Source organism: Myotis lucifugus, unplaced genomic scaffold (genome assembly GCF_000147115.1).
Source record: "Myotis lucifugus unplaced genomic scaffold, Myoluc2.0 scaffold_189, whole genome shotgun sequence".
NCBI lineage: Eukaryota > Metazoa > Chordata > Mammalia > Chiroptera > Vespertilionidae > Myotis > Myotis lucifugus.
Genome location: NW_005871237.1, coordinates 503,548 through 528,973, shown reverse-complemented (window position 1 = coordinate 528,973; position 25,426 = coordinate 503,548). Strand labels below are relative to the sequence as shown.

The 25,426-nt window shown below is 43.9% G+C and overlaps 1 protein-coding gene across 4 annotated transcripts in view; it reads right to left on the bottom strand.

The window, feature by feature from the left end:
- The window catches only part of SRGAP1 (SLIT-ROBO Rho GTPase activating protein 1), a 257,728-nt gene that overhangs the window by 131,191 nt on the left and 101,111 nt on the right, over positions 1-25,426 (bottom strand). For 3 of the 4 annotated variants that reach the window (XR_002831209.1, XM_006096847.3, XM_006096848.3), the window contains exons 2-3: positions 11,406-11,601; positions 3,698-3,860 (exon numbers count right to left, since the gene is read on the bottom strand). Coding sequence is in view for 2 of the 4 variants with exons in the window: in XM_006096847.3 (XP_006096909.1) it covers positions 3,698-3,860; positions 11,406-11,601 (359 nt within the window). In the remaining 2 variants the exon portion in view is untranslated. Of the gene's footprint in view, positions 1-3,697; positions 3,861-11,405; positions 11,602-25,426 lie in introns of those variants that run through there. The other variant, XM_023760672.1, reaches the window with a different exon arrangement.

The following is a 25,426-nucleotide window of genomic DNA, read 5'->3' as shown; positions in this document are numbered from 1 at the left end:
ACCAGGGGAATGACTGGTCGCTATGACGTGCACTAACCATCAGGGGGTAGACGCTCAACACAGGAGCTGCCCCCAGCCCGCAGGCCCCAGGCCAGACAAGGTGGGTGCCAGTGGGGTCCCTCCCATCACCCCGCCAGTCACCCCACAGATCAGCCCTGATCGCTGGCCAGGCCTAGGGACCCTACCCGTGCATGAATTTCATGCACTGGGCCTCAAATATATATATACTAGAGGCCCGTTGCAGGAAGATTCCTGCAAGAATAGGGCTTCCTTGGGCCTATTCCTGCAAGAATAGGGCTTCCTGAGACCAGAGCGAAGCAGAGAAGGGAGCGAAGCGCTCCCTTCTCCGCTGCCTCGCTCCCTCCCTTTGCCGCTTCACCCTCGGCTCCCTCCCTCGGCCCCGCCTCGCCGGGTCACGGATCCGAGGCTCGGATCCCACAGGCAGCATCGGGCGCTGCCAGCCTCACCTGCAGTATGCAAATTTAACGGCCATCTTTGTTGGGTTAATTTGCATACTTTCTGATTGGCTGATGGGTGTAGCGAAGGTACGGTCAATTAGCATCTTTGTCTTTTATTAGTGTAGGTTATATATATAGATATATAAAATAAATAAATTCTTTTTAAAAAGCTTCACTTTTTCTATCTGTTGAAAACCTTCTGGCAAGTGGAGGCAACTATTTCTACAACTGGTTTTGATGTGATTAATCTTTAAGTCTTGAAGCTGTTCCCTATACCTATGCATAGAATTAGGTATTCCTATCTGTGCCTTCTTGATTATTATACTCATTTGGTCCCCAAAACACTCCTTGAATGATGTGGTCTGAACTCTTATTTGACTCTACAGTTTGGTAAAGGATTCTCTCTGACTGAACTGAATAAGATATAAGAGGCTGAACCCAGCATCTAGCTAGAGATCCATAAAGATTTTTGGGAAATGAGGAAGTCTTAAATCCTTTCCCAAGAAGAACAGCATTGTGCTCACTGAGGACTCCATAGCAGTTCTAAAGGTCACTTCCGACGGGATCTGACAAGTTCTCTCCGTCTGACAGAACCACATGCTGGAAGAAGAACTGGAAAAGGGGAAGGCTGGTGATGAGTTTGCTTTTTAACCTAAAGGGACCTGAAGATCTGGGGACTTGATAGGTAGGGTTCTGGCTTCCTGCTCTTCCAGAAGACAGATGTGTCCTCAGGGGCTGACCTGGCTCTTCAGTGACCTCCAGTCCTTCTCTTTTGCCCTCTGCCTCCCTTTCTTCCTTTTCCATCAGTAATATACATGGGAAGGTGGGTGTGTAGTGTGCTGGGTTTACTTGAAGAAGATTGAATTTGATATTTGTAATTGTAATGACTATTAACTTCCCAGCGGTTAGCAATGGTCAGGAGAAGGCCATTCACCCACTAAGAGCCAAAGGAACCAGGAGTCTATAAATCCGCAGTTCCAAGGACTGTAATTCTTTTGACTCCCAGAGGATAAGAAGAGACTTCTAGGTAGCAAACATGCAAGTGTGTGTGTGTGTGTGTGTGTGTGTGTGTGTGTGTTGACTATACGTCCTTCAGACCTTTTCTTCAAGAGCCAGAAACTGATTCTCACCACTACTGGGAATGCTGGCTGCTGGCTGTTGAGACTCACAGCTGATCCCTCTCTAGGACTTACCCTCCACAAAAGGGAGTTGCCCCATCCCAAGATTACTTAGCCCTTCCCCTAGGCAGCTCAAATCCAACGATGCAAAACAAAGACGAGGCCCTTTGCCTGGATAGGGGACAAAAAATGAGACAACCCCCATGGGCCACCCGAGGTCCAGCACTTCCATAGGCTCAGCCTCTGCCCAGTCCTCCCTCCCCTCCCTCAGAGAGTGGGCCTTTAGAATCACCTCCAGAGCTCATACAGCAAGTACGCAGCAGAGCTGGCATTCACATCCAAATCCATGCGTCTCTCAGCTCTAGGTTTCTATCGACTTTATCAAGGCCTTGACTTTGATTTTCAAAATACAAATCCTAACACCTTAGCAAGACATACAAAGTCCCTTTTTATATGACCGTCCTTTCTAGCCTCACATCCCATCACTCATGTCCATACAATCCCTGGTCCAGTCACATCACACTCTTTCCTTTCCCAGGACATGCCACGCTCTTGCTTTCCCGGGAACAGGTCACTGTCCTTGTCTGCTTGACCACCACCTCCTTCTCCCAGACCTCACTGCCAGTGTGTCCTTCCCTGTGAAGAACTTCCTTCCAGCCCCGCAGTTGAGCATCCCTTTAGCAGGGGAGCTGTTCATTATGGTAATGGGTTCCCTGCAGGCAGGGACATGTCTTTTAACTCTGCTTCCCCAGCCAGACATTTTAAAGATGTTTAGTTAAATGGATAAATAAATGAGGACTAGTTTTTTCTTCATCTATAGAGCCTCTCCAAGACCTAACGCCATCTCCTGCTCCTAGAAGATGCTCAAAAACAAAAACCAAAACCAAACATTGACCAAATGAGGTCTTGGCTGAAAGGGCTGATGCAGGAGAAATTTCTTTCACTCTCATGGCTCAGTCTAAACTATTTGTTTTAAATCTCTACTTTTAAAGATGCACGGGATATTCTTGTATTTATAGTCTTGCTAATTAATATTGTCTTGTTACATTTTTCACATTTCTCCTTTGTTTGAAACATCTCCCCCCACCCCCCAAATTACTAGAGCAAAAGAGGACTTGGAGTTGGCTAAGTTACATTTCTAGGTCAGAACTGAAACCTGCTGTGGATACATCAAACATGACTGAGAAGTTTTCCAGCTGGCCTGCCTAACACTGCATCTTTGTTCTACGGGCCCCTTTGAAACATAAATATGCCATTAATCCACAAGTTGGTTCTTTCCCCACTTTCTGAAACTAATAATTACTTACTGAATAGAGGTACAGATATTGGTATAGGCAACCGCACCCCTAGTACAAAGCTGAGGTGGGGGCGGGGGCGGGGGCGAACCCTTGTCTTACAAACATACAAACTGAAAGCTAGTCTAACTGGGCAAGTGGCTGCATTCTCTCCAAAGGAAATGGTCCAATTTTGTTCTTGTTCTCAACAAAAATGTCCAAATTAAAAAAAAAACAACAACAAAAAACAACTGCTGAGAGCTGGCTGGGACTAGTAGTAATGATAAGAAGACTTAAAAGTCCAGTTTCTTCTTCCTTTTTAATGGATTTGGGAAGGAGGAAGCTTGCTGGCATGCAAGGGACAGAATTTTCTGTGCTCTGTGGAATTTTTTTCATGTCACTCCATCACCGCCTCCGCTGCTGGCCTGGTGGGAGTCAGAAGAAACTGTGATAACGTTTTCCCGAGAGGGCAGCACATCTGGTTATCTCGTTCTTCACAAGTCTCTGACCAGGCGTGAGCCCCAAACACCGAATCAGAAGCTCTTCCTCTTGGGTTTGGTTTTTCCTAACTGCAGGCAGCCCGTCTCTAAGGACAGAGGTGCGACTGGCAGACACTCCTCATTTCAAAAATTTGCTCACATTGTTTAGTCACAGATTCAGTGATTTAACTCTACAAGTAGGCTTGCTCAGGCTTCACTTTTCAGTAGGATATGAACACATTTATTTTTTTTTTACCTAATATTTCTTGAGCCCCGTTAAGGAATCAAGGCACCAGCCCCTTCTCAGTTGTGGCTACAGGCAGAGCGGTTATGGGAGAGCACAGTACGGCAGGACGGACGGAGGGTACCTTTTTAAACATCCTGGTGGAATCCTCGCTGATCTGCATGAAGCGCATAATCACGTTGTTCAGGTAGATGTCACTCAAGGTTGCGTGGTCTTTGCTTTCTCTCCTCACTTGGTTCAGGAGCAAATACCAGCAGTTCACTGGAGACAACAAGTTCTGGTCTTTCCTACAAAGTGAAGAAAGACAGGATTACCATCCATTTCAAAGCCGCCCCAGTCAGCTGAGGGAAGACACCAAGGCAAACCAGGAGCCACGCGAGACGGGTTTGGTCACTGTTCTTTTACACTGGGTATTGCTCATACCAGGGCACTCCACAGCCAGCAGAGCAGCCTCCCAGGCCGTGATGGCACAGAGCCAGCGCTTTCCTGGGCTTGAAGAAAAAACCTGGACCAAGAACATGGGTCAAAATGTACTCTCCCAACAAGGGCCATAGGACCCTACCATACAGGGCGCTCAGGCAGGCCTTCGGCTTTAAAGCCTCCATTGAAGAAAGCAGTTCATGTTTACATAAAAATCTATAGACTACTGTCTCCCAGACAGACTGTGGTTTGCCCCTGCACACAAAGTCTGCTTTGACTGTTCAGGCTGTTGTTGGAAAAGAGATTTGGCTAGGTATGCTTTCCAGGGAACATAAATGTGAGTGTGATTTATTAACCCCCCGATACATAACCTCCAGCCTCCCAAAAAGAGCCAGAACTTTATAGCATTGTCTCAAGGCTCGTGAACAGAACCACAAAGTTTGCTGGCTTATAACTTGTCACACGCCCTGTTTAAACAGCTTCAGATTTCTAACTCCTCCTTGTTTATTCTAGATAATAAAGCTAAAAGTAAAATATAAACCACGAAAGAAGACTTGTAAAAAATATTAAAGAAAAACTCTGAACAAAAAGAGTGACCCATATGTAATACCTGAATCAATAAATTTAAAAAAAAAAGGTTGACCCACTAGGATGTTACTGCTTAAAAAAAAAAAAATCAAAGTACCACCACGTTTATGTGTTTGTTTTTTTGCTTCGTTTTGTTTTGACATTAAAATCTAACTGTAAAATGGCAAAATGGCATAGAATGTTTACCCTAACTCAGGGACATAAGTGCCATTTTATCAGACATGTTATCCTCCTATTATTCGTGATCATTGACAACTCTGAATATTAATTCAGTTAGGAAATAAATCATTAAGTCAGCTCTTTCTGTTAATAAGCCCCTCAGATTCAGGATTGAACACTGCATTAAGTCAGAACCGTCTCTAGAAAAAAGACGAAGAGAAGATAGAGGTAGGAATGGGTGTAGGGGAAGAAGCCCCTGATCCAGGGTCTTAGTACTTGCACCCCCGAGAGAGGCCACCCATTCTCCCAGCTGGCACACTGAGAGTCGCTCCCCACCTGGAGAACCCCGATTTTCCCTCAAAGTGCTCAGGCAAAGGGCAGTGGGCCAATGGCAGACAAGGGGAGCCTTTCTACTGACAATCTCTATCGACCCAGCCAAGAGGGAAATGTTACCTCATCATATTAACTTATATGTATATTCTTCATGTTGAAGAACATCTGAAGACATTTCATACTTTTCTTTTGTTTCCTCAATGCCCTGCCTATAGTAAGCTTTAAATATTATTCCATTCATTGAATAAACACTTGGCATTGCCTTAATAATAACAGTAGTAGTAACAACAACAGCAGCTATCATTTACTAAGCACCTACTGTAAGAAGCAGCTCACATATTGAGAGCATGGAATATGGCTCTGGCTGGTTTGGCTCAGCAGTTAGAGCGTCTACCCACACACAGAAGGGTCACCAGTTTGATTGCCGGTCAAGAGCAGGTACCTGGGTTGCAGGTTCGAACCCTGGTCCCAGTCAGGGTGTATGCCAGAGGAAACCAATCAATGTATCTCTCATCAATGTTTCTCTCTTTTTTCTCCCTCCCTTCCTTTCTCTCTAAAAATCAATGGAAGAAATACCCTCTGGTGAGGATTAACAACAAAACAAAAAAAGAATGCATGGAATATGGATCTACACTATCCAGGTCAGCAGTCGCGAACCGGTGGTCTGCAGACCATTGGTGGTCTGTGAGATCCGAAAGGTTGGCGACCGCTGGTCCAGGTCCAGGTCCCAGAACTACCACTTACTAGCTATATGATCTTGGCCAAAATATGTAACATCTCTGTGTCACCACTACTTCATTTGCAGAATGGATAAAATAACAGGACTTATTTGGGGGATTATTTGCTTACTAAAATGCCTTAGTTCTATAGTAAGTGCTATATGAAGCTAGCTCTTTTTATCCAGGGGCTGATCTGAAGACTTTACACAGACTAACTCTACTGAATCCTTACACTACCATTTAAGGCAGAGATTCTTTCTGCCCCCTCTATCAATGACAGAACTGGAGCTTAGCAAGGTGCAGGGATGTGCTGAAGACCAACGCTGGTGTCAGAGAGACTTTAAACTGGGGAGACAGATCCAACTCATGATCTTTGCACCGTACAGGGGCAATGTTAGGCCAAGGATTGTTCTACACCAACCGTTTTCAACCTTTTTCATCTCATGGCACACGTAAACTAATTACTAAAACTCTGCGGCACACCAAAACAATAGGTATCATTCTGATTCATCCACACAGGACAGCTGTTTGGTTGTTGTCATTTTTAAAATTTTGACAACCTAAGATCAATGGCCCTGACTAAACAGTCAGGTTTTGCATATTTTTAAATTCTTATGGCATACCAGTTGAAAATCTCTGTCCTACACTATAAACATCCCCAAATTGAATAGGAGCTAGACTCCAAAGTCCAGCTTAAATGATGGGTCAAGTTACAGTGCTAAATATTTAATGTTTGTTTGGTGAAGAGAGGAAAAATATTATGTGTAGATCCCATGCCAGCTATCAATCATATCAAGAACTTTGTGTCTCATTTAATGGTCATAAAGTCTCAATGTATAAGTTAGAAAAAAAAAGGCTCAGAGAGTTAAACAACTTTACCAACGGCACACAGTAGAGTCAGCATATCATATGAGGCCTATATGACTACCTGCCCCCAAGTTTTATTGACATATAATTACTATACAAGTATAAGTTTAAGGTTTATAGCACAGTGGCTCGACTTACATATACTGTAAAATGAACCTGTCTGACTCTTTAATAAAGACTGTCTGAGTTTTTCCTAATCCTGGTTCATCCTTTCTGTAGGCATTATCCATCTATCTTCAGTCCCATATTTATTCAAAAATAAATGTACTCCAGTCAAAGAAAATTCCAAGTTGCTTACTTTTTGAAGAAAACTAGTGAACAAACCAGGAGAAACAAAAGTGACAGCTCTCTATTGAGGTGTCAGACTAAGGTGCCTATTTTTAGTTGATAACTCATTACCCAGGACAGCACACAGAAGGTGTCATTCAAAAATATTTACTGAGCCCTTGCTGGTGTGACTCAGCAGTTTGGAGGTCGTTGGTTCGATTCCCGGTCAGGGCACATGCCGGGGTTTAGGGCTTGATCCCTGGTAGGGAATGTACAGAGGGCAGCTGATGGATGTTTCCCTCTCACATTGATACTTCTCTCTCTCTCTCTCCGTCTCCCTTCCTCTCTCTCTAAAAATCAATTTTAAAAATTTTACTGAATGGATGAATGAGCTGTCTTCTTTGCATTCACTTTAAAAAAGGACGGTTACTATAAATGTGAATGCAGTACCGGCTCCAGTCTCCTCTTTCTAGCTCTAGTCTCTGTCGGGTACATTTGACATTTGTTTGCCCTGGAAACCATCACTAAAATTTATTTCTATTCTGGCCCAACACATTCAAAGTGTGTGTGTGTGTGTGTGGGGGGGGGGGGGGAGGGGTATTCCCTATGTGGAGTAGTGTTTCAATTGCTTCTGCAAAAGTAGCCCAGGGACAGTTTCTGCCCAACTTTTTATGTAGGATCCAAAGCCACAGAGGGTGTAAAATGGAACTGCAAGCCCATGGTGAAGGCAAAGACAGGCATCTCTGAATCACCCTCCAATCCTGAGCCAGCTGAGCAGACAGGCCTTGTTGTTGCCTGGTGTGTGTGTGTGTGTGTGTGTGTGTGTGTGTGTGTGCGCGCGTGCGCGCAGGGGGGAGGGGATTTATGGTTTTCTGTTTTATCATTTCACTGAGATAGTTTTACTGGTCCTGATTTTAGGCTGGGAGACAATGTGATAAGCTTGGTGGTGGGGAAGCCCTCAGTTCCAACTCTTTACCTGGTTGGGCCTCATCTTCTATCCTCATCTTTATTGGGACTAAAGAGTGGGTAGAGCCCGACCTGTGTGGCTCAGTGGTTGAGCACTGACCCATGAACCAGTAGGTCATGATTCAATTTCCGGTCAGGGCACATGCCCAGGTTGTGGACTCGATTCCTGGTGTGGGGTGTGCAGGAGGCAGCCGCTTGAGGATTCTCTCTCATCATTGTTTGTATCTCTCTCCCTCTCCCTTCCTCTCTGAAATCAATCTACACTAATAAAAGAGAAACATGGTAATTGGCGTACGACCGCTACCCTTCCCATTGGCTAATCAGCATATCCTTATGCAAATTAACTGTCAGCCAAGATGGCGGCCGGCAGCCAGGCAGCTGGAAGCTAACATGAGGCTTGCTTGCTCCAGGGACTGCAGACTCCAATGTTCCCCACCTGCCGCTGCCGGCCTCTGAGTTGCAACTCTAAGAAACTATGTACTATGTTGCAAATAAGAAGCTAAACAAAACTCCAAAACCGGCTGTCAGTCAGCCCCGGACCACAACATTGTATCCATGTTTTCAGCAGTGAGGCCTCAGAGCTAAAGCTGGCCCAGAATAAAAAAAAAAAAGAAAGAAAACAAGGAGTGGTTGGGAGCTTTTAGTCAACTGCCAGCCGGAAAACAGCCCTCAGCCCCTCAGCCAGCCTGGCCAGGCACCCCAGTGGGGACCCCCACCCTGATCCAGGACACCCTTCAGGGCAAACCAGCCGGCCCCTACCCGTGCACCAGGCCTCTATCCTATATAGTAAAAGGGTAATATGCCTCCCAGCACCGGGATCAGCGGAGCAGCGAGGCTCCCAGCACCGGGATCAGCGTGACAAGGGGCAGCGCCCAAACCCCCTGATCAGCCCTGCTCTGTGCCTGAAAGGGGGGGAGCTCCCCAATCCCCCAGTCGCCCTGCAGCTCTGTGTTTGACAGGGTGCAGCGCACCAACCCCCTGATCAGCCCTGCTCTGTGTGTGACAGGGGTAGAACCATAACTTCTCCATCGGCCCTGCCCCGAGTGTGACAGTGGCGGCGCCCCAACTCCCTGATCGGCCCTGCTCTGTGGGTGATAGAGGGTGGCACCCCAACCCCCCCTCCATGGGCCTTGCTCTGTGTGTGACAGGGTAGAGCCATAACCTCCCCCATTGGCCCTGCCCTGAGTGTGACAGGGTGCAGCGCCCCAACCCCGCCCCCCCCCTCCACGGGCCCTGCTCTGTGTGTGACAGGGTAGAGCCATAACCTCCCCATTGGCCCTGCCCTGAGTGTGACAGGGTGCAGCGCCCCAACCCCTTGATCTGCCCTGCTCTCTGTGTGACAGGGGGCGGTGCCCCAACTCCCCTATCGGCCCTATCTGTGAGTGACAGGGGGGAGCTCCCCAACCCCCCTGATGGGCCCTGCTCTGTGAGTGACAGGGGGCAGCGCCCCAACCCCCTGATCAGCCTTGCTCTGTGCGTGACAGGGGGCGGCGCCACAACCTCCCCATCGACCCTGCCTTGAGTGTGACAGGGGGCGGTGCCCCAACCCCCCAATTGGCCCTACCCTGAGTGTGACTGAGGGTGGCATCGCAACCTCCTGATCCGCCCTGCTCTGTGCATGACGGGGCGGCGCCCCAACTCCCCAATTGGCCCTGCTCTGAGCCTGACCAGGGGCTGCACTTAGGGATTGGGCCTGCCCTCTGCCACCCGGGAGCGGGCCTAAGCAAGCAGGTCGTTATCTCCCGAGGATCCCAGATTGCGAGAGGCCACAGGCCGGGCTGGGGGACCCCTCTCCTTCCCACCCCCCCCAAGTGCACAAATTTTTGTGCACCGGGCCTCTAGTAAAAATATATTTAAAAAAAGAAAAAGAGTGGATACAACTGCCAATTTGGTTTTTAGTTCCCTTTTCTTTTTCTGGCCCCTGGAAATTTCCCTTACTTTCCTATGTTTCGGTTATACATTTAAAAGAATGTCTATTATATTTTAAGCAGAATTTCTGGGAGTTTTGTGGCAGAAGTATTTGTCAGGTTACCTAGTCCCTGCATTTCCAGAAATGAAAGGCTGTGCTGCCTGCTTCGCGCCTCCTGAACAAGTCTGTTTCTTCTGGCAGTGCTGCGCGTTCACGCCCCTACTGCGCACCCCCTCCCTGCACCCTCCCCCCTAAACACACACACACACACACACACACACACACACACACACACACACGGCCTCCCTCTCTCAATGTCCTCCTGTGCACAATCTGATCTCCGGTCCTTGTTATCATTTAAAAAAGCAGGTCTGAGCTGGTCATCCTGCTACTTAAAACTCCCTGAAGGCTTCTCAAGCCCTCAGGATGAAATCCAAACTGTTGAGTATGATCTACTCCACGATCTGGCACAATGTACACTTGTAACCACCGGGCTACTTTCTGTTCTCAAAGCTGTCCCGCCCCCCCCTCACCCCCACCCCCACCCCGTCCCTTATACACGATGTTCCTCTTGCCTGGAACAGCCCGCTCCAGTCTCTGACATGCCACCTAGTCCCTCAGGTCCTCACTATGTATTACTTCTTCCGGGACCTTTCCTTGACCTTCCCTTCCATCTTTACTACAGGATGGACTGCCATCAGGTGGGCCCAGGCCATCCTGCGATTACCCTGTCATAGCACTTGTATATTCTATCTGCATACTGATCTCGTTTTGTCTCTAGGATTTATTAGGAAGTAAATTCCATGACCAGAAAAACCGGTAGGTATTCTTTAAACAGATGAAGCACAATTAAGATGAAGTTTCATTACACTCAATCATAGCATATTTACAAGAACCTTGTTTAAAGTCGGTCTCAATTGCAATGACCATAAACATGATGGGGGAGAGGGGGAGGACTAAATTGAAGCAACCCTTATTGCTTTTTAAAAATAAAAATATATATTCTTATTGATTTCAGAGAGGAAGGGAGAGGGAGAGAGAGATAGAAACATCAATGATGAGAGAGAATCACCGAATGACTGCCTCCTGCACGCTCCCCACTGGGGACCAAGCCCGCAACCTGGGCATGTACCCTGATCGGGAATCAAACCCTGACCTTCTGGTTCATAGGTCGATGTTCCACCACTGAGCCACACTGGCTGGGCATTATTGCTTATTTTCATATAAAATCACCGCAGAAAGGCTGAAGTCTCTGAACAATCAGCTATTTAAAGTTTGCCCATCCAAATATCCACCTGTGGTAGATATCAGCTCCTAGTGTCCTGTAATGGAGACGTTTATAAAAAATATGAACTTTATGTTCTTCTTGAATATATAGTTACCCCAAAATATATATTTATTGGAAAGAGAAAACTGTGAAGAGAATACTATTAATTTAAAATGTGATAAACTAATGCTCATAAATGCAGATGGCTGCTTTAATCTATGGGGTTGTGCCAATCAATAGCTTATGAGACAAAAAGGGAAAATCCTAAAACCAACCAGGGCAGTGAAAAGGCAGGCTATGACCTTGGAAAGGTGAATCTGAGTCAAGCCTCTCTTACTTGTACTGCTGATGATCCTTAGTGCTTCTTGTTTTTGCCATGAACCTTTCTGCTAACTTCTCTAGGTTCCGAGAATATTCCGTCTCGATTTCGGCTTTTTTCCGGAAGAAATCTTGCAGGTCCTGGAGAAGCTGAACTCGCATCTCCGTTTGCTGCTCCAGGCATTTTTGTTGTTCTACCAGTTGAGCTCGAATTTCTAAAGAGAGAAGAGAATCCATCTGATGATGTCACGAATATTACTGAGGTATGCTGGTATGTGCAAGATAAAAGTAATTAATCCCATTATGCATTTAGCGCTGAACTGGACCTCTATGAGACATGCTTCGTCCAGGTCGGTTCCTTAAATAAGGTATCTGCTGACCCTTTAAGAGAATGAGGCAAGCCTCTGGAAAGAATGTCATAAAGTTAGAACAGAAACATGGGTTACATTTGCAATGCCACAAACACGCATGGAGTCATGAGGGGGAAAAATTAAAGCCTTTCAGATAACAATTCGTAACATGTGACATCTTTGGGTAGCTGAGCACACTGTAATTTTTTCAGCAACATTTTACCCCAACTACCCCTTCTGAGTCTGAATGGCAAAGAAGTGAGCATCATTTCTCCCAGACGCTGAGCCACCACACATTTGCCAGTTGGCACATACCGACACTGACATCTGGTAATTTTTATTTAGTGCATAAATTTCTAGTTTGTAAAACACATAGCTTCAGGGTTTGTAGGGATGCTGTGCCTAAAAATAATTTCTTTCTACATCCAAATCATTCATAACGGGGCAATCCTCGGATTCCACTTTATTACTGCATTCGTCAAGGGCTCTTCACTGTTACACAGTGTTCACACTAACAGCCTTCTCGACACAGAATCCTAAAGTGAATCTTTTGACAATTTTAATACATCAGGAACACGAGGGTTGGTCTTTTAGTGATTTAGCAAGAAGACAAAAGCAGAAGTGTGTCCTGTACAACTATCTGTAAATGACTGCAACAATGAAGCATGTGTTTTGGAAAATGAGATACAGTAACTAATAACAACTGATTTGTTTTTGTTCTGAGATCCAGGGCTGGCCTCCAAAGACAAGAATATTCATATTGGGAAAACTTTATTTCATCTTTCCCAGCGCATAATCCTAAAAGTGAGAGCTGAATCTAATTCAGTGGCGTTAATAAAAATCAGTGTCCAAATAACACCTCCTCGATTTCTATTATTTTTCAATAGAGAATGACTGAGCTGGTGGTATATATGTACACACTTGCCCACGTTTAATCAAGCTCATGAACAGCAGGGCAGTCAAGTTCTGAACAGGGAGTTGGAAAATTTGCCCAATTTATTAATAACTAATACTAATGAAATACTACTCTACACCTTCTTGAAGTTCAGTACTCGTCTATCCCCATTTTACAAATAAGAAACTGACATTTAGGGAGGCTAACTATATCATCTAGGGACTTCAGCTAGTAAGTGGCACCCCCAGGACCTCTAACCCAGTCTGTCGGTCAGATTAATAGGACATTTCTACCCGCCTCCCATCCATGCAACCTGCTTGAGCAGCTGTAGTGTGCCAGGCCTAAATCCTGGCAAAGAAGACACCATAACTATGAAACAAGGACTCTACCCCCAATCAGGTTATGTTCCAGGCAAAACTGTTTCGTGGGAACCTTGGCAGAAGAAAGGGGAGTATTTCTCAAGTGTCCTCTCTCAGCTTCTCCACGTCTAGCTTGGGGGATCCTATTATTCATCTCATGGAAGTGTGGTGAACACAGGAGTGAAGACATTATTATAGGCTTTTAACTACCGCGAACAGCATCTGGGTTTTAGTCAATCAAAGTAAGTGCTTTTCAATACAACATTATTATAATCATGTCTGCCAAGCTCTTTCACCCACGGATACAGAACTATTTTTGTTTCATAAAGAAAAAAAAATCAAAGGTAGGAGAATTTCTCATTCAGGAATCCCAGCAAGTCTTTCAAGATTTAGTAATTTTAGCACATCTTGCTGTGCTAAGAGAAAATAAATCCGTTGGCTTAGGCTGTCAACTGGTTGTGTGTGTGTGTGTGTGTGTGTATGTGTGTGTGTGTGTGTGTGTTTAAGCTGCCTTAGTGCCAAATAAGAAATAACAGGGGCTGAGAGTACAGATCTCAGCAGAAGTACATAAAAACTACATGGTTTCCTTCTTCAGTCTTAAATTCTTAGTCTCTTCCGTGCTGCCTTCGGGGTTCAAAATCAAGGACTAGGGAGCTCTGGGAAGGAAGAATGTCTGCAAGCAGGTAAAACCTCATCCTCATTTCGCAGGAGTAACTTTTTACTTCATGGCATCGGTACTTTTCCAATGAGAATAGGACCCTGGGAACATCTGCAATAGCGAAAATGTGGGGGGCAGGACCCAGAGTCATGGTGAGAGAAAATAAAATACGCTCCCAAAACTGGAAAGAGAACTGATTTGAGTACATCTTTAGTTGAGAAAAGTTCAGGACAAGCGAAGAAAAGATCATAAGGAAAAATAATCAATATAAAAGTACTGCCATAAAAATGTCTTGTTAGGAAGAAAAAAACTGGATTCCTTACACCACATCAGAGCCACAAAGCAGCGCAATACAGCAGGTCACCTCCCTGCACATATGGTGCGGCTTTATTCATATGGCCTCACTAGATTTGAGCTCACCTAATTACAGCACTAAAGAATTTACAAGATTTAAAAGTAAACGAGTAAAATCAATTAATGGTCATGTAAATGTTGGTCCCCTGCTCAGCACATACCAAAGCAGCCGTGGTGCACTATCTATCGATCCTTGCGATAGGACCACAGGTGGCCACAGAGCATAGCACCCCTGTCCGCCCAGGGACCACCGAATCGTTAGGGCTAGAACGGAAGAAAGCATCACAGTAAGGGGTGATTTCTGGAAACACTGTGAGCCTATTTCCGTAGAAGGAACTGCAGTTTCCCTCCCTCCAATAGATTCAAGGACACTCTTTCAGGGCCTATCCTATTAGCTTTCGTGGATTCGTACTGACCTGCATCAGTTTTTCAGACTCAAGCTTCGAATTAATTTAGTTGCCCAAGCCCTTGTTGCACTTCTATTTTGTGTTAGGCAGAGCCCTAGGCACTGGAGTTACAAAAATGTGCAAGACGGCAGCTTCCTTCAGTGGGGAAGGCAAATCCCAAGCTGATAGTATCAACACACTGAGCTCAGTGCTGCGATAAAGGGATGCACCAGGAAGTTACGGAAAGAGGAGCTGCCCCAGACAGTGGACGAGCTTGGAAGACATGATGGCCTCGAAGATAAGTTACAACTTATACAGCTGTAACCACCAAGAAAGTGAAATACAACCCACAGAGTGGAGAAGATACTTGCAAATCATGTATCTAATAAGTAACGTGTGCCCAGAATAAGGAAAAATTTGATTCATTTGAAATAAGGTGTTGGAGGAGAGCTCTGCGGATACCGTGGGCCTGGACCGCCAGAAAGACAAACAAGTGGGCCCTGGAGCAAATGAAGCCTGAAACGTTGCTGGAGGCGAACACAACAAAACTGAAGCTGTTCTGCTGGAGGCATACCATGGGATATACAAGTCACAGGCACAACGAGGTAGCGTATCTCCTCCCCTAGGATGGCCATCACCAACAGGACAGAAGGTAACAAGGGCTGGCGAGGACGCCAAGACACTGGAACCCGCATTCATTTACTGCTGGTGGGGATGTAAAACGGTGAAGCCACTTCGGAAAACAATCTGGCAGTTCCTTAAAAGGTGAAATTTTCATACATACATTATTCGTACTAGCTGAGAAGCGGAAACAGACTAACTGTCCATCAACTAATGAAGAGATAAAAATAAGTGTGGCTGTAAAAAGGAATGAAGTACTGACTCATGGTACAGCATGAATTAACTTTGAAAATATAAGCACAGTGAATGAAGCTAGTCACAGCAGACCACAGTGATTCCCTTAATGTGAAATGTCCAGAATAGACTATTCCATAGAAACAGAAAGCAGATTAGCTGCTGACTAGAGCTGAAGGAATTGGGGGAGATGGGAGGTGGTTGCTAAAGGTGCAGGGTTTCTTTTTGGGGTGATGAAAATGTTCTCAAATTGACTGTGGTGGTGGCTACTAAACTGAATATACTACAGTCCAGGGAACTGCACACATTACATGGGCGAGTTGGAAGATATGTATTATATCTCAATACAAAAATAATATAAAGAAATACTGTAGTATCACAATTACATGAAATTTCAGCTGTTGAGATACTTCTAGAAAGATAATAGTAACCACAAAATAACTCCTCATATTTCCATGCCTAGTACTTTTTAGTCTTTTATCAAATTAGATAATGCATGAGGCAAGCACTTTAAAACGATGTCTTCATAAAATGGCTCTTGCATCATCATTATTATTATTTAATACTCACTCGAGGACACGTTTTTATTGATTTTTAGAGAGAGAGGAAGGGAGAAAGAAAGAAAGAAACATCAATGTGAGAGAAAAATATCAATCGGTTGCCTCCCGTACACATCTGAGCAGGGATTGAACCCGCAACCTAGGTATGTGCCCTGACTGGGAATCGAACCCACAACCTTTTGTTATATGGGGATGACACTCCAACCTGGCTAGGATACTTGATTATTTTTATTTCATCCTGCATTTATCTATAAGCTAGAATAGCAAATTTATTTATTGGCCAGCATCGTTTATATATTACTCATTACAATTTCTAATGCTGCATAGAAAAGATTTACCGAATAAAACATTAGGAGGGTCTTATCACCATGACTCCCAACTGCAAAAAACAGGGCAATCTCTTTTATGCAGAAAAATGGCATCTCTGAGGAGGCTCTAATCAGTCATTATTTAAATCTAGGGCAGGATCTACTAAATAATAATAATAATAACGTTCTTTTTAACAAGGCTAAAATTTACTGTTTTTTTAATGACCAGTATTTCATTTCTGTTCTACCAGAACACCACCACAGAATGAATCAACATCAATAATCCAACAAGAATAATACACAAAAAGTGTGCTTTCAAACTACTCAATTACTTTGTAAAAAAAAATTTTTTTGAAGTAGTTCCTCTAAGCTATAAAACCCACTGACTAATATTTACCAAACAAAATGGAAGTGCCTAGGAAAGGAAGAAATGAAGGCATTTCTTGCTATTGCTCTGGTGAAGAGTAGTCCTAACTCTTAAAATAAACGCCTGTGAGACCACAGAATGATGCATATTTTATGGAAAGACTGAGTCCAGCCCTAGCCAGTTTGGAAAGAGCCTTGGCCTGCTGACTGAAGGGTCCCAGGTTCAATTCCAGTCAAGGGCACGTGCCCAGGTTGCGGGCTAGATTCCCAGTAGGGGGCATAGGCAGCCGATCAATGATTCTCTCTCATCATTGATGTTTCTATCTCTCTCTCCCTCTCTGCAATCAATAAGAGAGAGAGAGAGAGAGAGAGAGAGAGAGAGAGAGAGAGAGAGAGAAAGACTGAGTCCAGACTGGACTCTTTCTCTAAACATTACTGTTACTGAATGCCCAGGACTGGGACATAAAATTGACAGATTGGGTGCGATACTCATGATTATCTATCAAATAAAAACAACATTTTTAAAGCATCACAAACCATCTCTATTATCTCATAGTCTTGTTTGGTCAGATGTTCTTTATGATATAAAAAAAAAGTCTATATTCTGTTTGGATGCATCAGTACCTTTATCCACAGGGTATAAGGAATTTTTCCCAACAGACAGATGAGAACCACTGGAATGTCTTTAAGAGGAGAAGAAGAACCCAGTGAGACTCTAACTGGTTCCATCAATTGTTCACATGCTCTTTGCTCCTGTGAAAACATATACAACCTTACAGCCACCGATTAGCTAAACATCAGGTGCAGAGTTTAATGAAATGTTCTCCATAAAAGTGAGCTCTGACTTTTTTTTTTAGTGAATGGACTGAATAAGCAAAGGCCGAGTCTTCATTTCTCTAGAAGTCTGAACCCAACAGACCCAGGTTGGAGTTACAATGGCACCTATTACAAGTCATGGGGTGTAGAAAGTCACTTAACCTCTCCTCGTTTCATCTTGTAAACGCACAAGGACTGCTGAGAGATACACGTGAAAAGCATGCTGTAACCTGCAAACCACTGGGAAACAGATGGAGATGGTATTACTGCTAGCATCAGTAGGCTTCATATGAAAAATATTTACTGGGTATGTCCTTGTGCCAGACTGCTTACTAGTAGCTGTAAATAACAGACTGAACGTCAGGAGCCCCATCTTCAGTGAAGGGACAGGCAATGGAAACAGTGAGAGCTAGTGATGTGCAGGGTATCTATAATAATAAAAGCATCATATGCTAATTAGAGAGGATGTCCTTCCAGACCACCTTCTGGACGAAGTCTGGGCTGCGAGGGAAGCCGAGGTCCCGGGTGCCTGCCGGCAGCCAGAGGGAAGCCCAGGTCCTGGGTGCCAGAGGGAAGCCGGTGCCGGCAGCCAGGGGAAGGAAGGCCTACTCTTGTACGAATTTCATGCATCGGACCTCTAGTTAAGGTATGAAAGTCAAGGACCAATTAGAGGTATGGGGTAGGGGAGGGTGTGGGGGGGAGTACTATGGTCAATTAATACTGGAATTAAAAATTTTAGACATATTGGATTACGTAAGATATTATTGAAATTCATTTCACCTGTTCCACTGTTTCTGTTTACTTTTTTCAGTGACCATTTAAATATGTAAATTGAGAATGTGCATGAACAGCCTAAACTACACACAAAACAAACAGAATCATCTATATATATAAAGAGTCAGGGTCTGTCCGTAACATCCAAATTGCCGAAGGCTCGACCGACTGCCAGGCCTGTACGCGCAGCAGCTCCGGTGGGCCGGGACTGGCAAGCAGGCTGAACTGCTGCCTCTCAGAGAGAGAGCCGGGGCTGATCAGCAGCCACCCCCAGGCTGCTGGCGAGGCCCGGAGAGAGAAGCAGGATCTGATCAGCTCCCTGCTTTTCCGGGCTTCGCCAGCAGCCTGGGGTGGCTGCTGATCAGCCGGCCTCTCTCTCTCTCTGAGAGGTCAGCAGTTCAGCTTGCTGCCAGCAGACTGGGGCAAGCTGCTGATCAGCCCCGCCTCTCTGATCAGGCCCGGAGATAGGCCCGGAGACGCTGACTGGCATAGAAACCGACCAATCAGAACCAAATCTGGGTGAATTGCAAGGAGCCAATGGCTGTCTAGGAGGCGGAGCTTTTGATGCTGACTGGCATAGAAACCGACCAATCAGAACCAAATCTGGGTGAACTGTGAAGGCAGAACCTAAGGTGGGGGCTGAGGAGGGGTTTTAAGGGCAACAGCTGTTTGGTGTAAGGTGTAAGAGAGGGGTTCAATTTTTTTAAATATATTTTATTGATTTTTTACAGAGAGGAAGGGAGAGGGATAGAGAGTTAGAAACATCGATGAGAGAGAAACATCAATCAGCTGCCTCCTACTGGGTATGTGCCCGCAACCAAGGTACATGCCCTTGACCGGAATCGAACCTGAGCCCCTTGAGACCGCAGGCCGACGTTCTATCCACTAAGCCAAACCGGTTAGGGCATGGTTCAATTTTTTAATGACTGGTTTGGCAGTATAGTGCATATGGCTGGCTATCAGTCCAAATATAGGGATTATGTGTTTTTGTCTGCCAAGAGCATCTCCTCCTGCTGAAAAAGGCTTTCCCCCCATTTAAGCAATCCTATCCTATATAATCTACCTATACTAATAAAAGGGTAATATGCTAATTAGACCGGGTCGACCGGCCATCTTCTGAATGTCTGACTTCCTTCTAGACAAAGCCATGGTGGTGGGGGCTGAGGCAAAGGCAGTTAGGGGTGATCAGGCTGACAGGAGAGAGCAGTTAGGGATGAGATCAGGCCGGCAGGGGAAGGCCATTGGGGGTGAGATCAGGCCAGCTGCGGAGGGCAGTTGGGGGCAACCAGGTTGGCAGGGGAGGGCAGTTGGGAGTGAGATCAGGCCTGCAGGGGAGAGCAGTTAGGGGCAATCAGGCAGGCAAGCAGAGGCAGTTAGGGGCGATCAGGCAAGCAGGCAGGTGAGCGGTTAGGAGCCAGTGGTCCCAGATTGCGAGAGGGATGTCTGACTGCCGACCGACAGTCAGACATCCCCCAAGGGGTCCCCAATTGGAGAGGGTGCATGCTGGGCTGAGGGGACCCCCCCACACACATGAATTTCGTGCACCGGGCCACTAATAGATTCATGGATACAGAGAACAGGCTGACAGCTATCAAAGAGGAGGGGGTAGGGGGACTGGGTGGAAAAGGCAAAGGGATTAAGCAAAAAGCCCCAACACACACACACACACACACACACACACACGCACCCCTCATGGACAACAGTGTGGTGATTCCAGATGGAAAGGGGGGTGGGAGAGGTAAGGATAAAGGGGGGATAAATGGTGATCGAAAGGAGACTTGACTTTGGGTGATGAACACACAATATACAGATGATGAATTATAGAAATTTACCCCCTGAAACATATAAAATTCTATTAACTAATGTCACCCCAATAAAGGGACGGAGGAAAGAAGGGAGGGAGGGAAGGAGGGAAGGAGGGAGGGAGGAGGAAGGAAGCTCAGCTATAGCATAAAGCCCTTCCAGGATATGGGTGAACTGGCATCTCAGTTCCTCCTAAGTGGGATCTGAAATGTGGAGTCCCCATCAGAAAAGGTCTTTGAAGAGTTAGCAGGCTTGATCAGAAGACAAGACTTATGCACACAGCAAGCACGGGATAGAACACAGAGAACCAGGACGCCAGTTTCAGTAGAAGTGTGACCTTGGAGGAGCAATTAGCTCTGTGGAACTCATGCTTCTAAAGTGCAAAATGGTCACTAATCACAGCTGCCACGTTGCCTTCCAGAGGCAATGAGATGAGATGCGAAAAGACTTCCCCACCAGGCAAAGCGCCGTATTGGTCAATTACCATAAAACAGAAAACAGTTCTAGATTTCACGGTACTAACGACACAAGCGAAAGGACTTTCAGAAAAGGAAAGATCACAGGCCAACTGGGGTCGTCATCAGTAATAGCTTTAGGGGGGTTGGCCCTGCACTGCCTCTAAAAGATACGTAGGATTTGGAAGGCTGTGCCAATTTGGGGAATGAAAACGTAGTTCCTTAAATAAACTAAAATTGATATTTTTGATACCCTGGCCCCAAAGAGTCAGGTCCTGAGGAAGGGAGTTTAGGATGGCTAGACATGGTGTAACCTTTTAGGTAGTGCTTCGTGGAAAATATGAACCCTGAAAGTCTTTCTCTGCTATTGAACTATGAAATCGACAATAACTTAAGCAAACTAAATAGCACAGATATGTATGAAACAAGGTTGTTTCCATTCTAAGCTCAAAATCATGGCCTCATCCTAGAACTCCAGGGATGATTAACCTATTAGTGGGGAGCATCCTTAAAATAAATTAAGAGCCCTAACTGGTTTAGCTCAGTGGGTAGAGCATCAGCCTGCGGACTGAAGGGTCCCAGGTTCAATTCCGGTCAAGGGCATGTGCCTTGGTTTCGGGCACATCCCCAGTAGGGGGTGTGCAGGATCAGCTGATCGATGTTTCTCTCTCATCAATGTTTCTGACTCTCTATCCCTCTCCCTTCTCTGTAAAAAATCAATAAAATATATTTAAAAAAAAAGAAAAGAAAGTCTTTAAAAAAATTAAATAAATTAAGAAACTGTGCTCTCAGCACCGTTAATCCTCATTGTTTCAGAAATGAAAGTAAAGTCACTTCCACATTTCTGACATTTAAAGAGAGGTTGTATCCATTTTTCTATCTAAGTTTTCATTATAACATCTTCATTTGAAATGACGTTAACCTTAGTATTATTTTAGAATAAAAGCTTACTACAAAAGCATCAGTTTTCATAGCTTTTAAAAGCCAAATATTATATTTTGGCCTAGATAACAATTTCGGGTAAAGTATGGAAAACAAATGTGCACTTTTTTTTTTTTTCAGATGAAAGCTAGCCAGGATAAAAGACAATAAATTAAGGTGATCAATGATTGCAGTTTATCTACGCTGCAGGAAAGGCCAGTTTAAGAAAGTACAGATCTGAAAGATTCACTAGACTGCTTTTATTTGGAATGCACAAGAGGCAGGATGTCATTAACTTCCCCGTAATTAAGCAAGGACATTTAAGACCATATTAGTAGATTGATTTTTACTAAAGGAAAAGGACAGTGTGTGGAAATCATTGATCTGTACAGAGTACAAAGATTTACATCTTAGAATGGCTGCGGTACTGACAACGGTTCCAGGCATTCTCTAAACATTGACCTTCTGTCCTGATCTAATTCGACATGCAGTCTCATGGAGTAAACACAAAATCTAGCATGTTTTTCTCTGAATAGGTTTTAAGAATGAAAAGCTTTTAAACTAGTTTAAATCTTTTGTACTGAAGTAATTGCAAATTGAAGCTTTTTCAAATAAAGGCTGTTTCCTTTATTGCAGTAATTACAATTTGAAAGTGTGTACTGGAATACAGTTTAACCTCACAAGCAATTTACCATTGGCAAATAACAGGAGAATATTTACAGAGTTCCTACTGGGTTCCAGATGCTGGGACAAGCACTTGATATATCTTAGCTCATTTCATTCTTACAGCAATGCAATCCCATTTTGCAGTGTCTCCATAACATAGATGAGAAAACTGAAGCACAGAGAGATTATTTTGTCCAAAGCTATACAATTAATAAGTACTAAAGCTTGAATTCCTATTTAGGTGTACCTGACTCTAAAGTCCATGATACAAAATTATAATGCTCAACAATTACAAAGAGAGTAACAACGGAAAGCAAGCCAAGTGATCCAGGCCCAGCCTTTTAGTAATTTGTTAGAATGCTATATATTGTGTAACTACTAATGTATCAAATAAAAGTTTAAGTGTCTAGCATCATCTAGAAAAGCAATGATGGTATTTTCTACCACTTAATGTAAAAAAAAAAAAAAGTCAAAAGAATCACCACCCCCCCCCCAAAAAAAAGATTCAAAAAAATATTTTTTTTTTAACTGTCTAAGTGCTAATGTCAATTCCTTAGTATTTCCTGAATGTCATGATGCTATGGCTTTAAGAGAAACTATAATTAGGTCAACTGCTTTTGTTTTAAAATCGTTATTGTACTATTGCTATTATGTTATAACTACTGTAACACTTGGAACTATACAGGTTACAAATTAGTGCCTCAAAAGCAAAGATCATGTCTCTAAATTTTCACATAGCACATGATATTCAATAGCTATCTCTGATAAATGTTTGCTTCAGTAAAGATACTGAGTTATCAAAATGCTTAGTTATGCATATATGGACTTAGGACCCAAATTTGCTATTCCATAAAATGCTTTTCCTTTCCCCTCTCCCATCACTACCTCTTCATCCTTTGCTCCATGTGGTCCTTGGCCATCCAGCCCTACAAGGTTTCTCCCATACACAATGTCCTATTTGGTCAACAGTGGAAAAAGAACTCCAGTTATGTGCATTGAATATCATAATATTTTACACATCTCTCAATCAAAGGCATATTTTATATGTCTACTTCTACCATAAGAGAAGACCCTCATCTAGGAAAACAACACAGGAAACACCAATTATTTCACTTCACTTTCTTTAGATTTCTATTATAGACTTTGGCAACTTCATATCTTATTTGATTTAACTTCATACAGTTCAATAAATGAGAGCTCCAATAACCTCTGGCTCCAAGTGAACTAAAACCCTGGCTCAGGAGCGGACAGTAGGATCCCAGAAAGTAGTCTAGTTAGCCACGTTTCCTCAGCTTTCACCGCACAACGGAGAATCACAACACAGTCTAGATCCCAGAATACATACCTTCTAGGCTTTAGCCCACAAAATCCTTGACCAGATGGCAATTTAAAAAATCAACCATGTATACAATATATACATATAATCAAGTTATGTATTTAATCAATTTATATGTAATCAATTTTTATATATAAGTAATGTATATATATCTATATTTTAAGATTTTTTTCAGGCCTAAGCCAATACTGAACATCAACCAGTTTTGTTTAAACGTCAGAAATATTAATTCTCTTCTTTGTTATTTTATCTTTTCAAAGTACAAAAGAAAAATGTTTAATTTGATACACAATCCATGTATTAATAATAATATCCTATGTATTCTATTTTATCCTCAGGTCTGGGCCAAACTCTATAATAAAAGTGTATTTCTAGTCCCGCATCCAACTTTTACCCACATAATCTAAAAAAAATTGAATTTCACAATGTTCATTCAATAATGTCCACTCAGGAGGTGAACAATGAGGACCAAAATGCTTACACTACTGACCTGACAAACATTTACTGAGCATCTTCCAGGTGTTGGGCTCTGGACAGACAAATATAATCACATTGTCTTTTTGCCCTCAGAGCCTCCTGGTCTACAGGCGTGAAGACAAGTAACTGTTATTTTTTTAAATGATCATCACTTACAACAGAATGTATAGGTCCTATAATTGAAGCATGAAGCAAGTGCTGTGAGAATAACACATAAGAAGGAACAACAAATTCTGCCCAGGTAAATCAGGGAAGACTCTGAGGGGACACTGGAGGGAGCAGCTAAGTAGGAATATGCCAAGTTGGACAAAAAGGGTAGTTTGTGCAAAGGCCCAGGGGTATGATTATCTGGAGAGTTCAGGGCATTACATGGATGTCAGTTTTTTACTTTCTGCAGGGTGATAAATTAAGCAGGGGCTGGGCCAATTATTAGAAAATTTAAACATTCTCTAAGATAAGGATACTATCTTTATTCAGCTCTCTATTTGATTATTATAAGGAATGTTTCAATCCTATTAATAAAAGCCTAATATGCTAAGAGTCCAGTCGTCCATTCAACCAATCAAAGCATAATATGCTAAGGATATGCTAAGGCCACTCAACTGCTCGCTATGATGTGCACTGACCACCAGGGGGCAGACACTCTGATTGGTAGGTTATCTTGCTGCTGGGGTCCGGCCAATGGGGACAAGCGAGATGGGCTGGACAAGCCCTGGAGCCCTCTTGCGGTCCCTCCCTGGCTGGCCAACCTCCCACAACCCTCCCTGGCCCTGATCGTGCACCGGTGGGGTCCCTCAGCCTGGCCTGTGCCCTCTCACAATGCCGGACCCCTCAGGAGATGTTGGATAGCTGGTTTCGGCCCGATCCCACAGGCCAGGCCGAGGGACCTCACTGGTGCACGAATTCGTGCACCGGACCTCTAGTTTATTTAATAAGTTAAAAACAAAAGCATATTATCCACAGAAAAGATAGCTGTAGACCTATGTTCTAAGTGATGACATTATCAGGAAATGACATTTCCTGCCAAATTTTGACAATAGATTTAAAAAAAAAACTGTTTTATGCTAATTTAGATAAGAGAAGGCAGAGTCAGCTATATTTAATAGAATACTGAGGATATGAGATGGAAGTACCACAATGTCATCAGACCACCTTTTATTTTACTATAATTAGAAGTAACTTTTAAAGTGGCTTAAAATTACAAATCATTTAAAACACCTGCCTTGTACCATTCTTATTTATTTTGGTCCATTCACCTTGCAATTTACTTTGAAAAGCTACACTTCTTAAAAGATAGTATATCTTTTAATCTTTACAACAAAGCGGTTAAAAAAGAATCAGGTGAAAATGCTAGCATTTTCTAATCTTATACTTCATTATAAACTCTTTTTAAAAAAATATACATTTTCATTGATTTCAGAGAGGAAAGGAGAGGGGGAAAAAGATAGAACATCAATGATGACAAAGACTCATTGATTGGCTGCCTCCTGCATGCCCCACACTAGGGATCAAACCTGCAACCTGGGCATGTGCCCTGACTGGGAATGGAACCGTGACCTCCTAGTTCATAAGTCGATGCTCAACCACTGAGCCACGCCAGCCAGGACATTATGAACTCTTTATGGGACCTAAATACAAAATCAGCTTTATTGCCTGGCCAGGTGGCTCAGTGGTTGAATGTCAACCAATGAACCAGAAAGT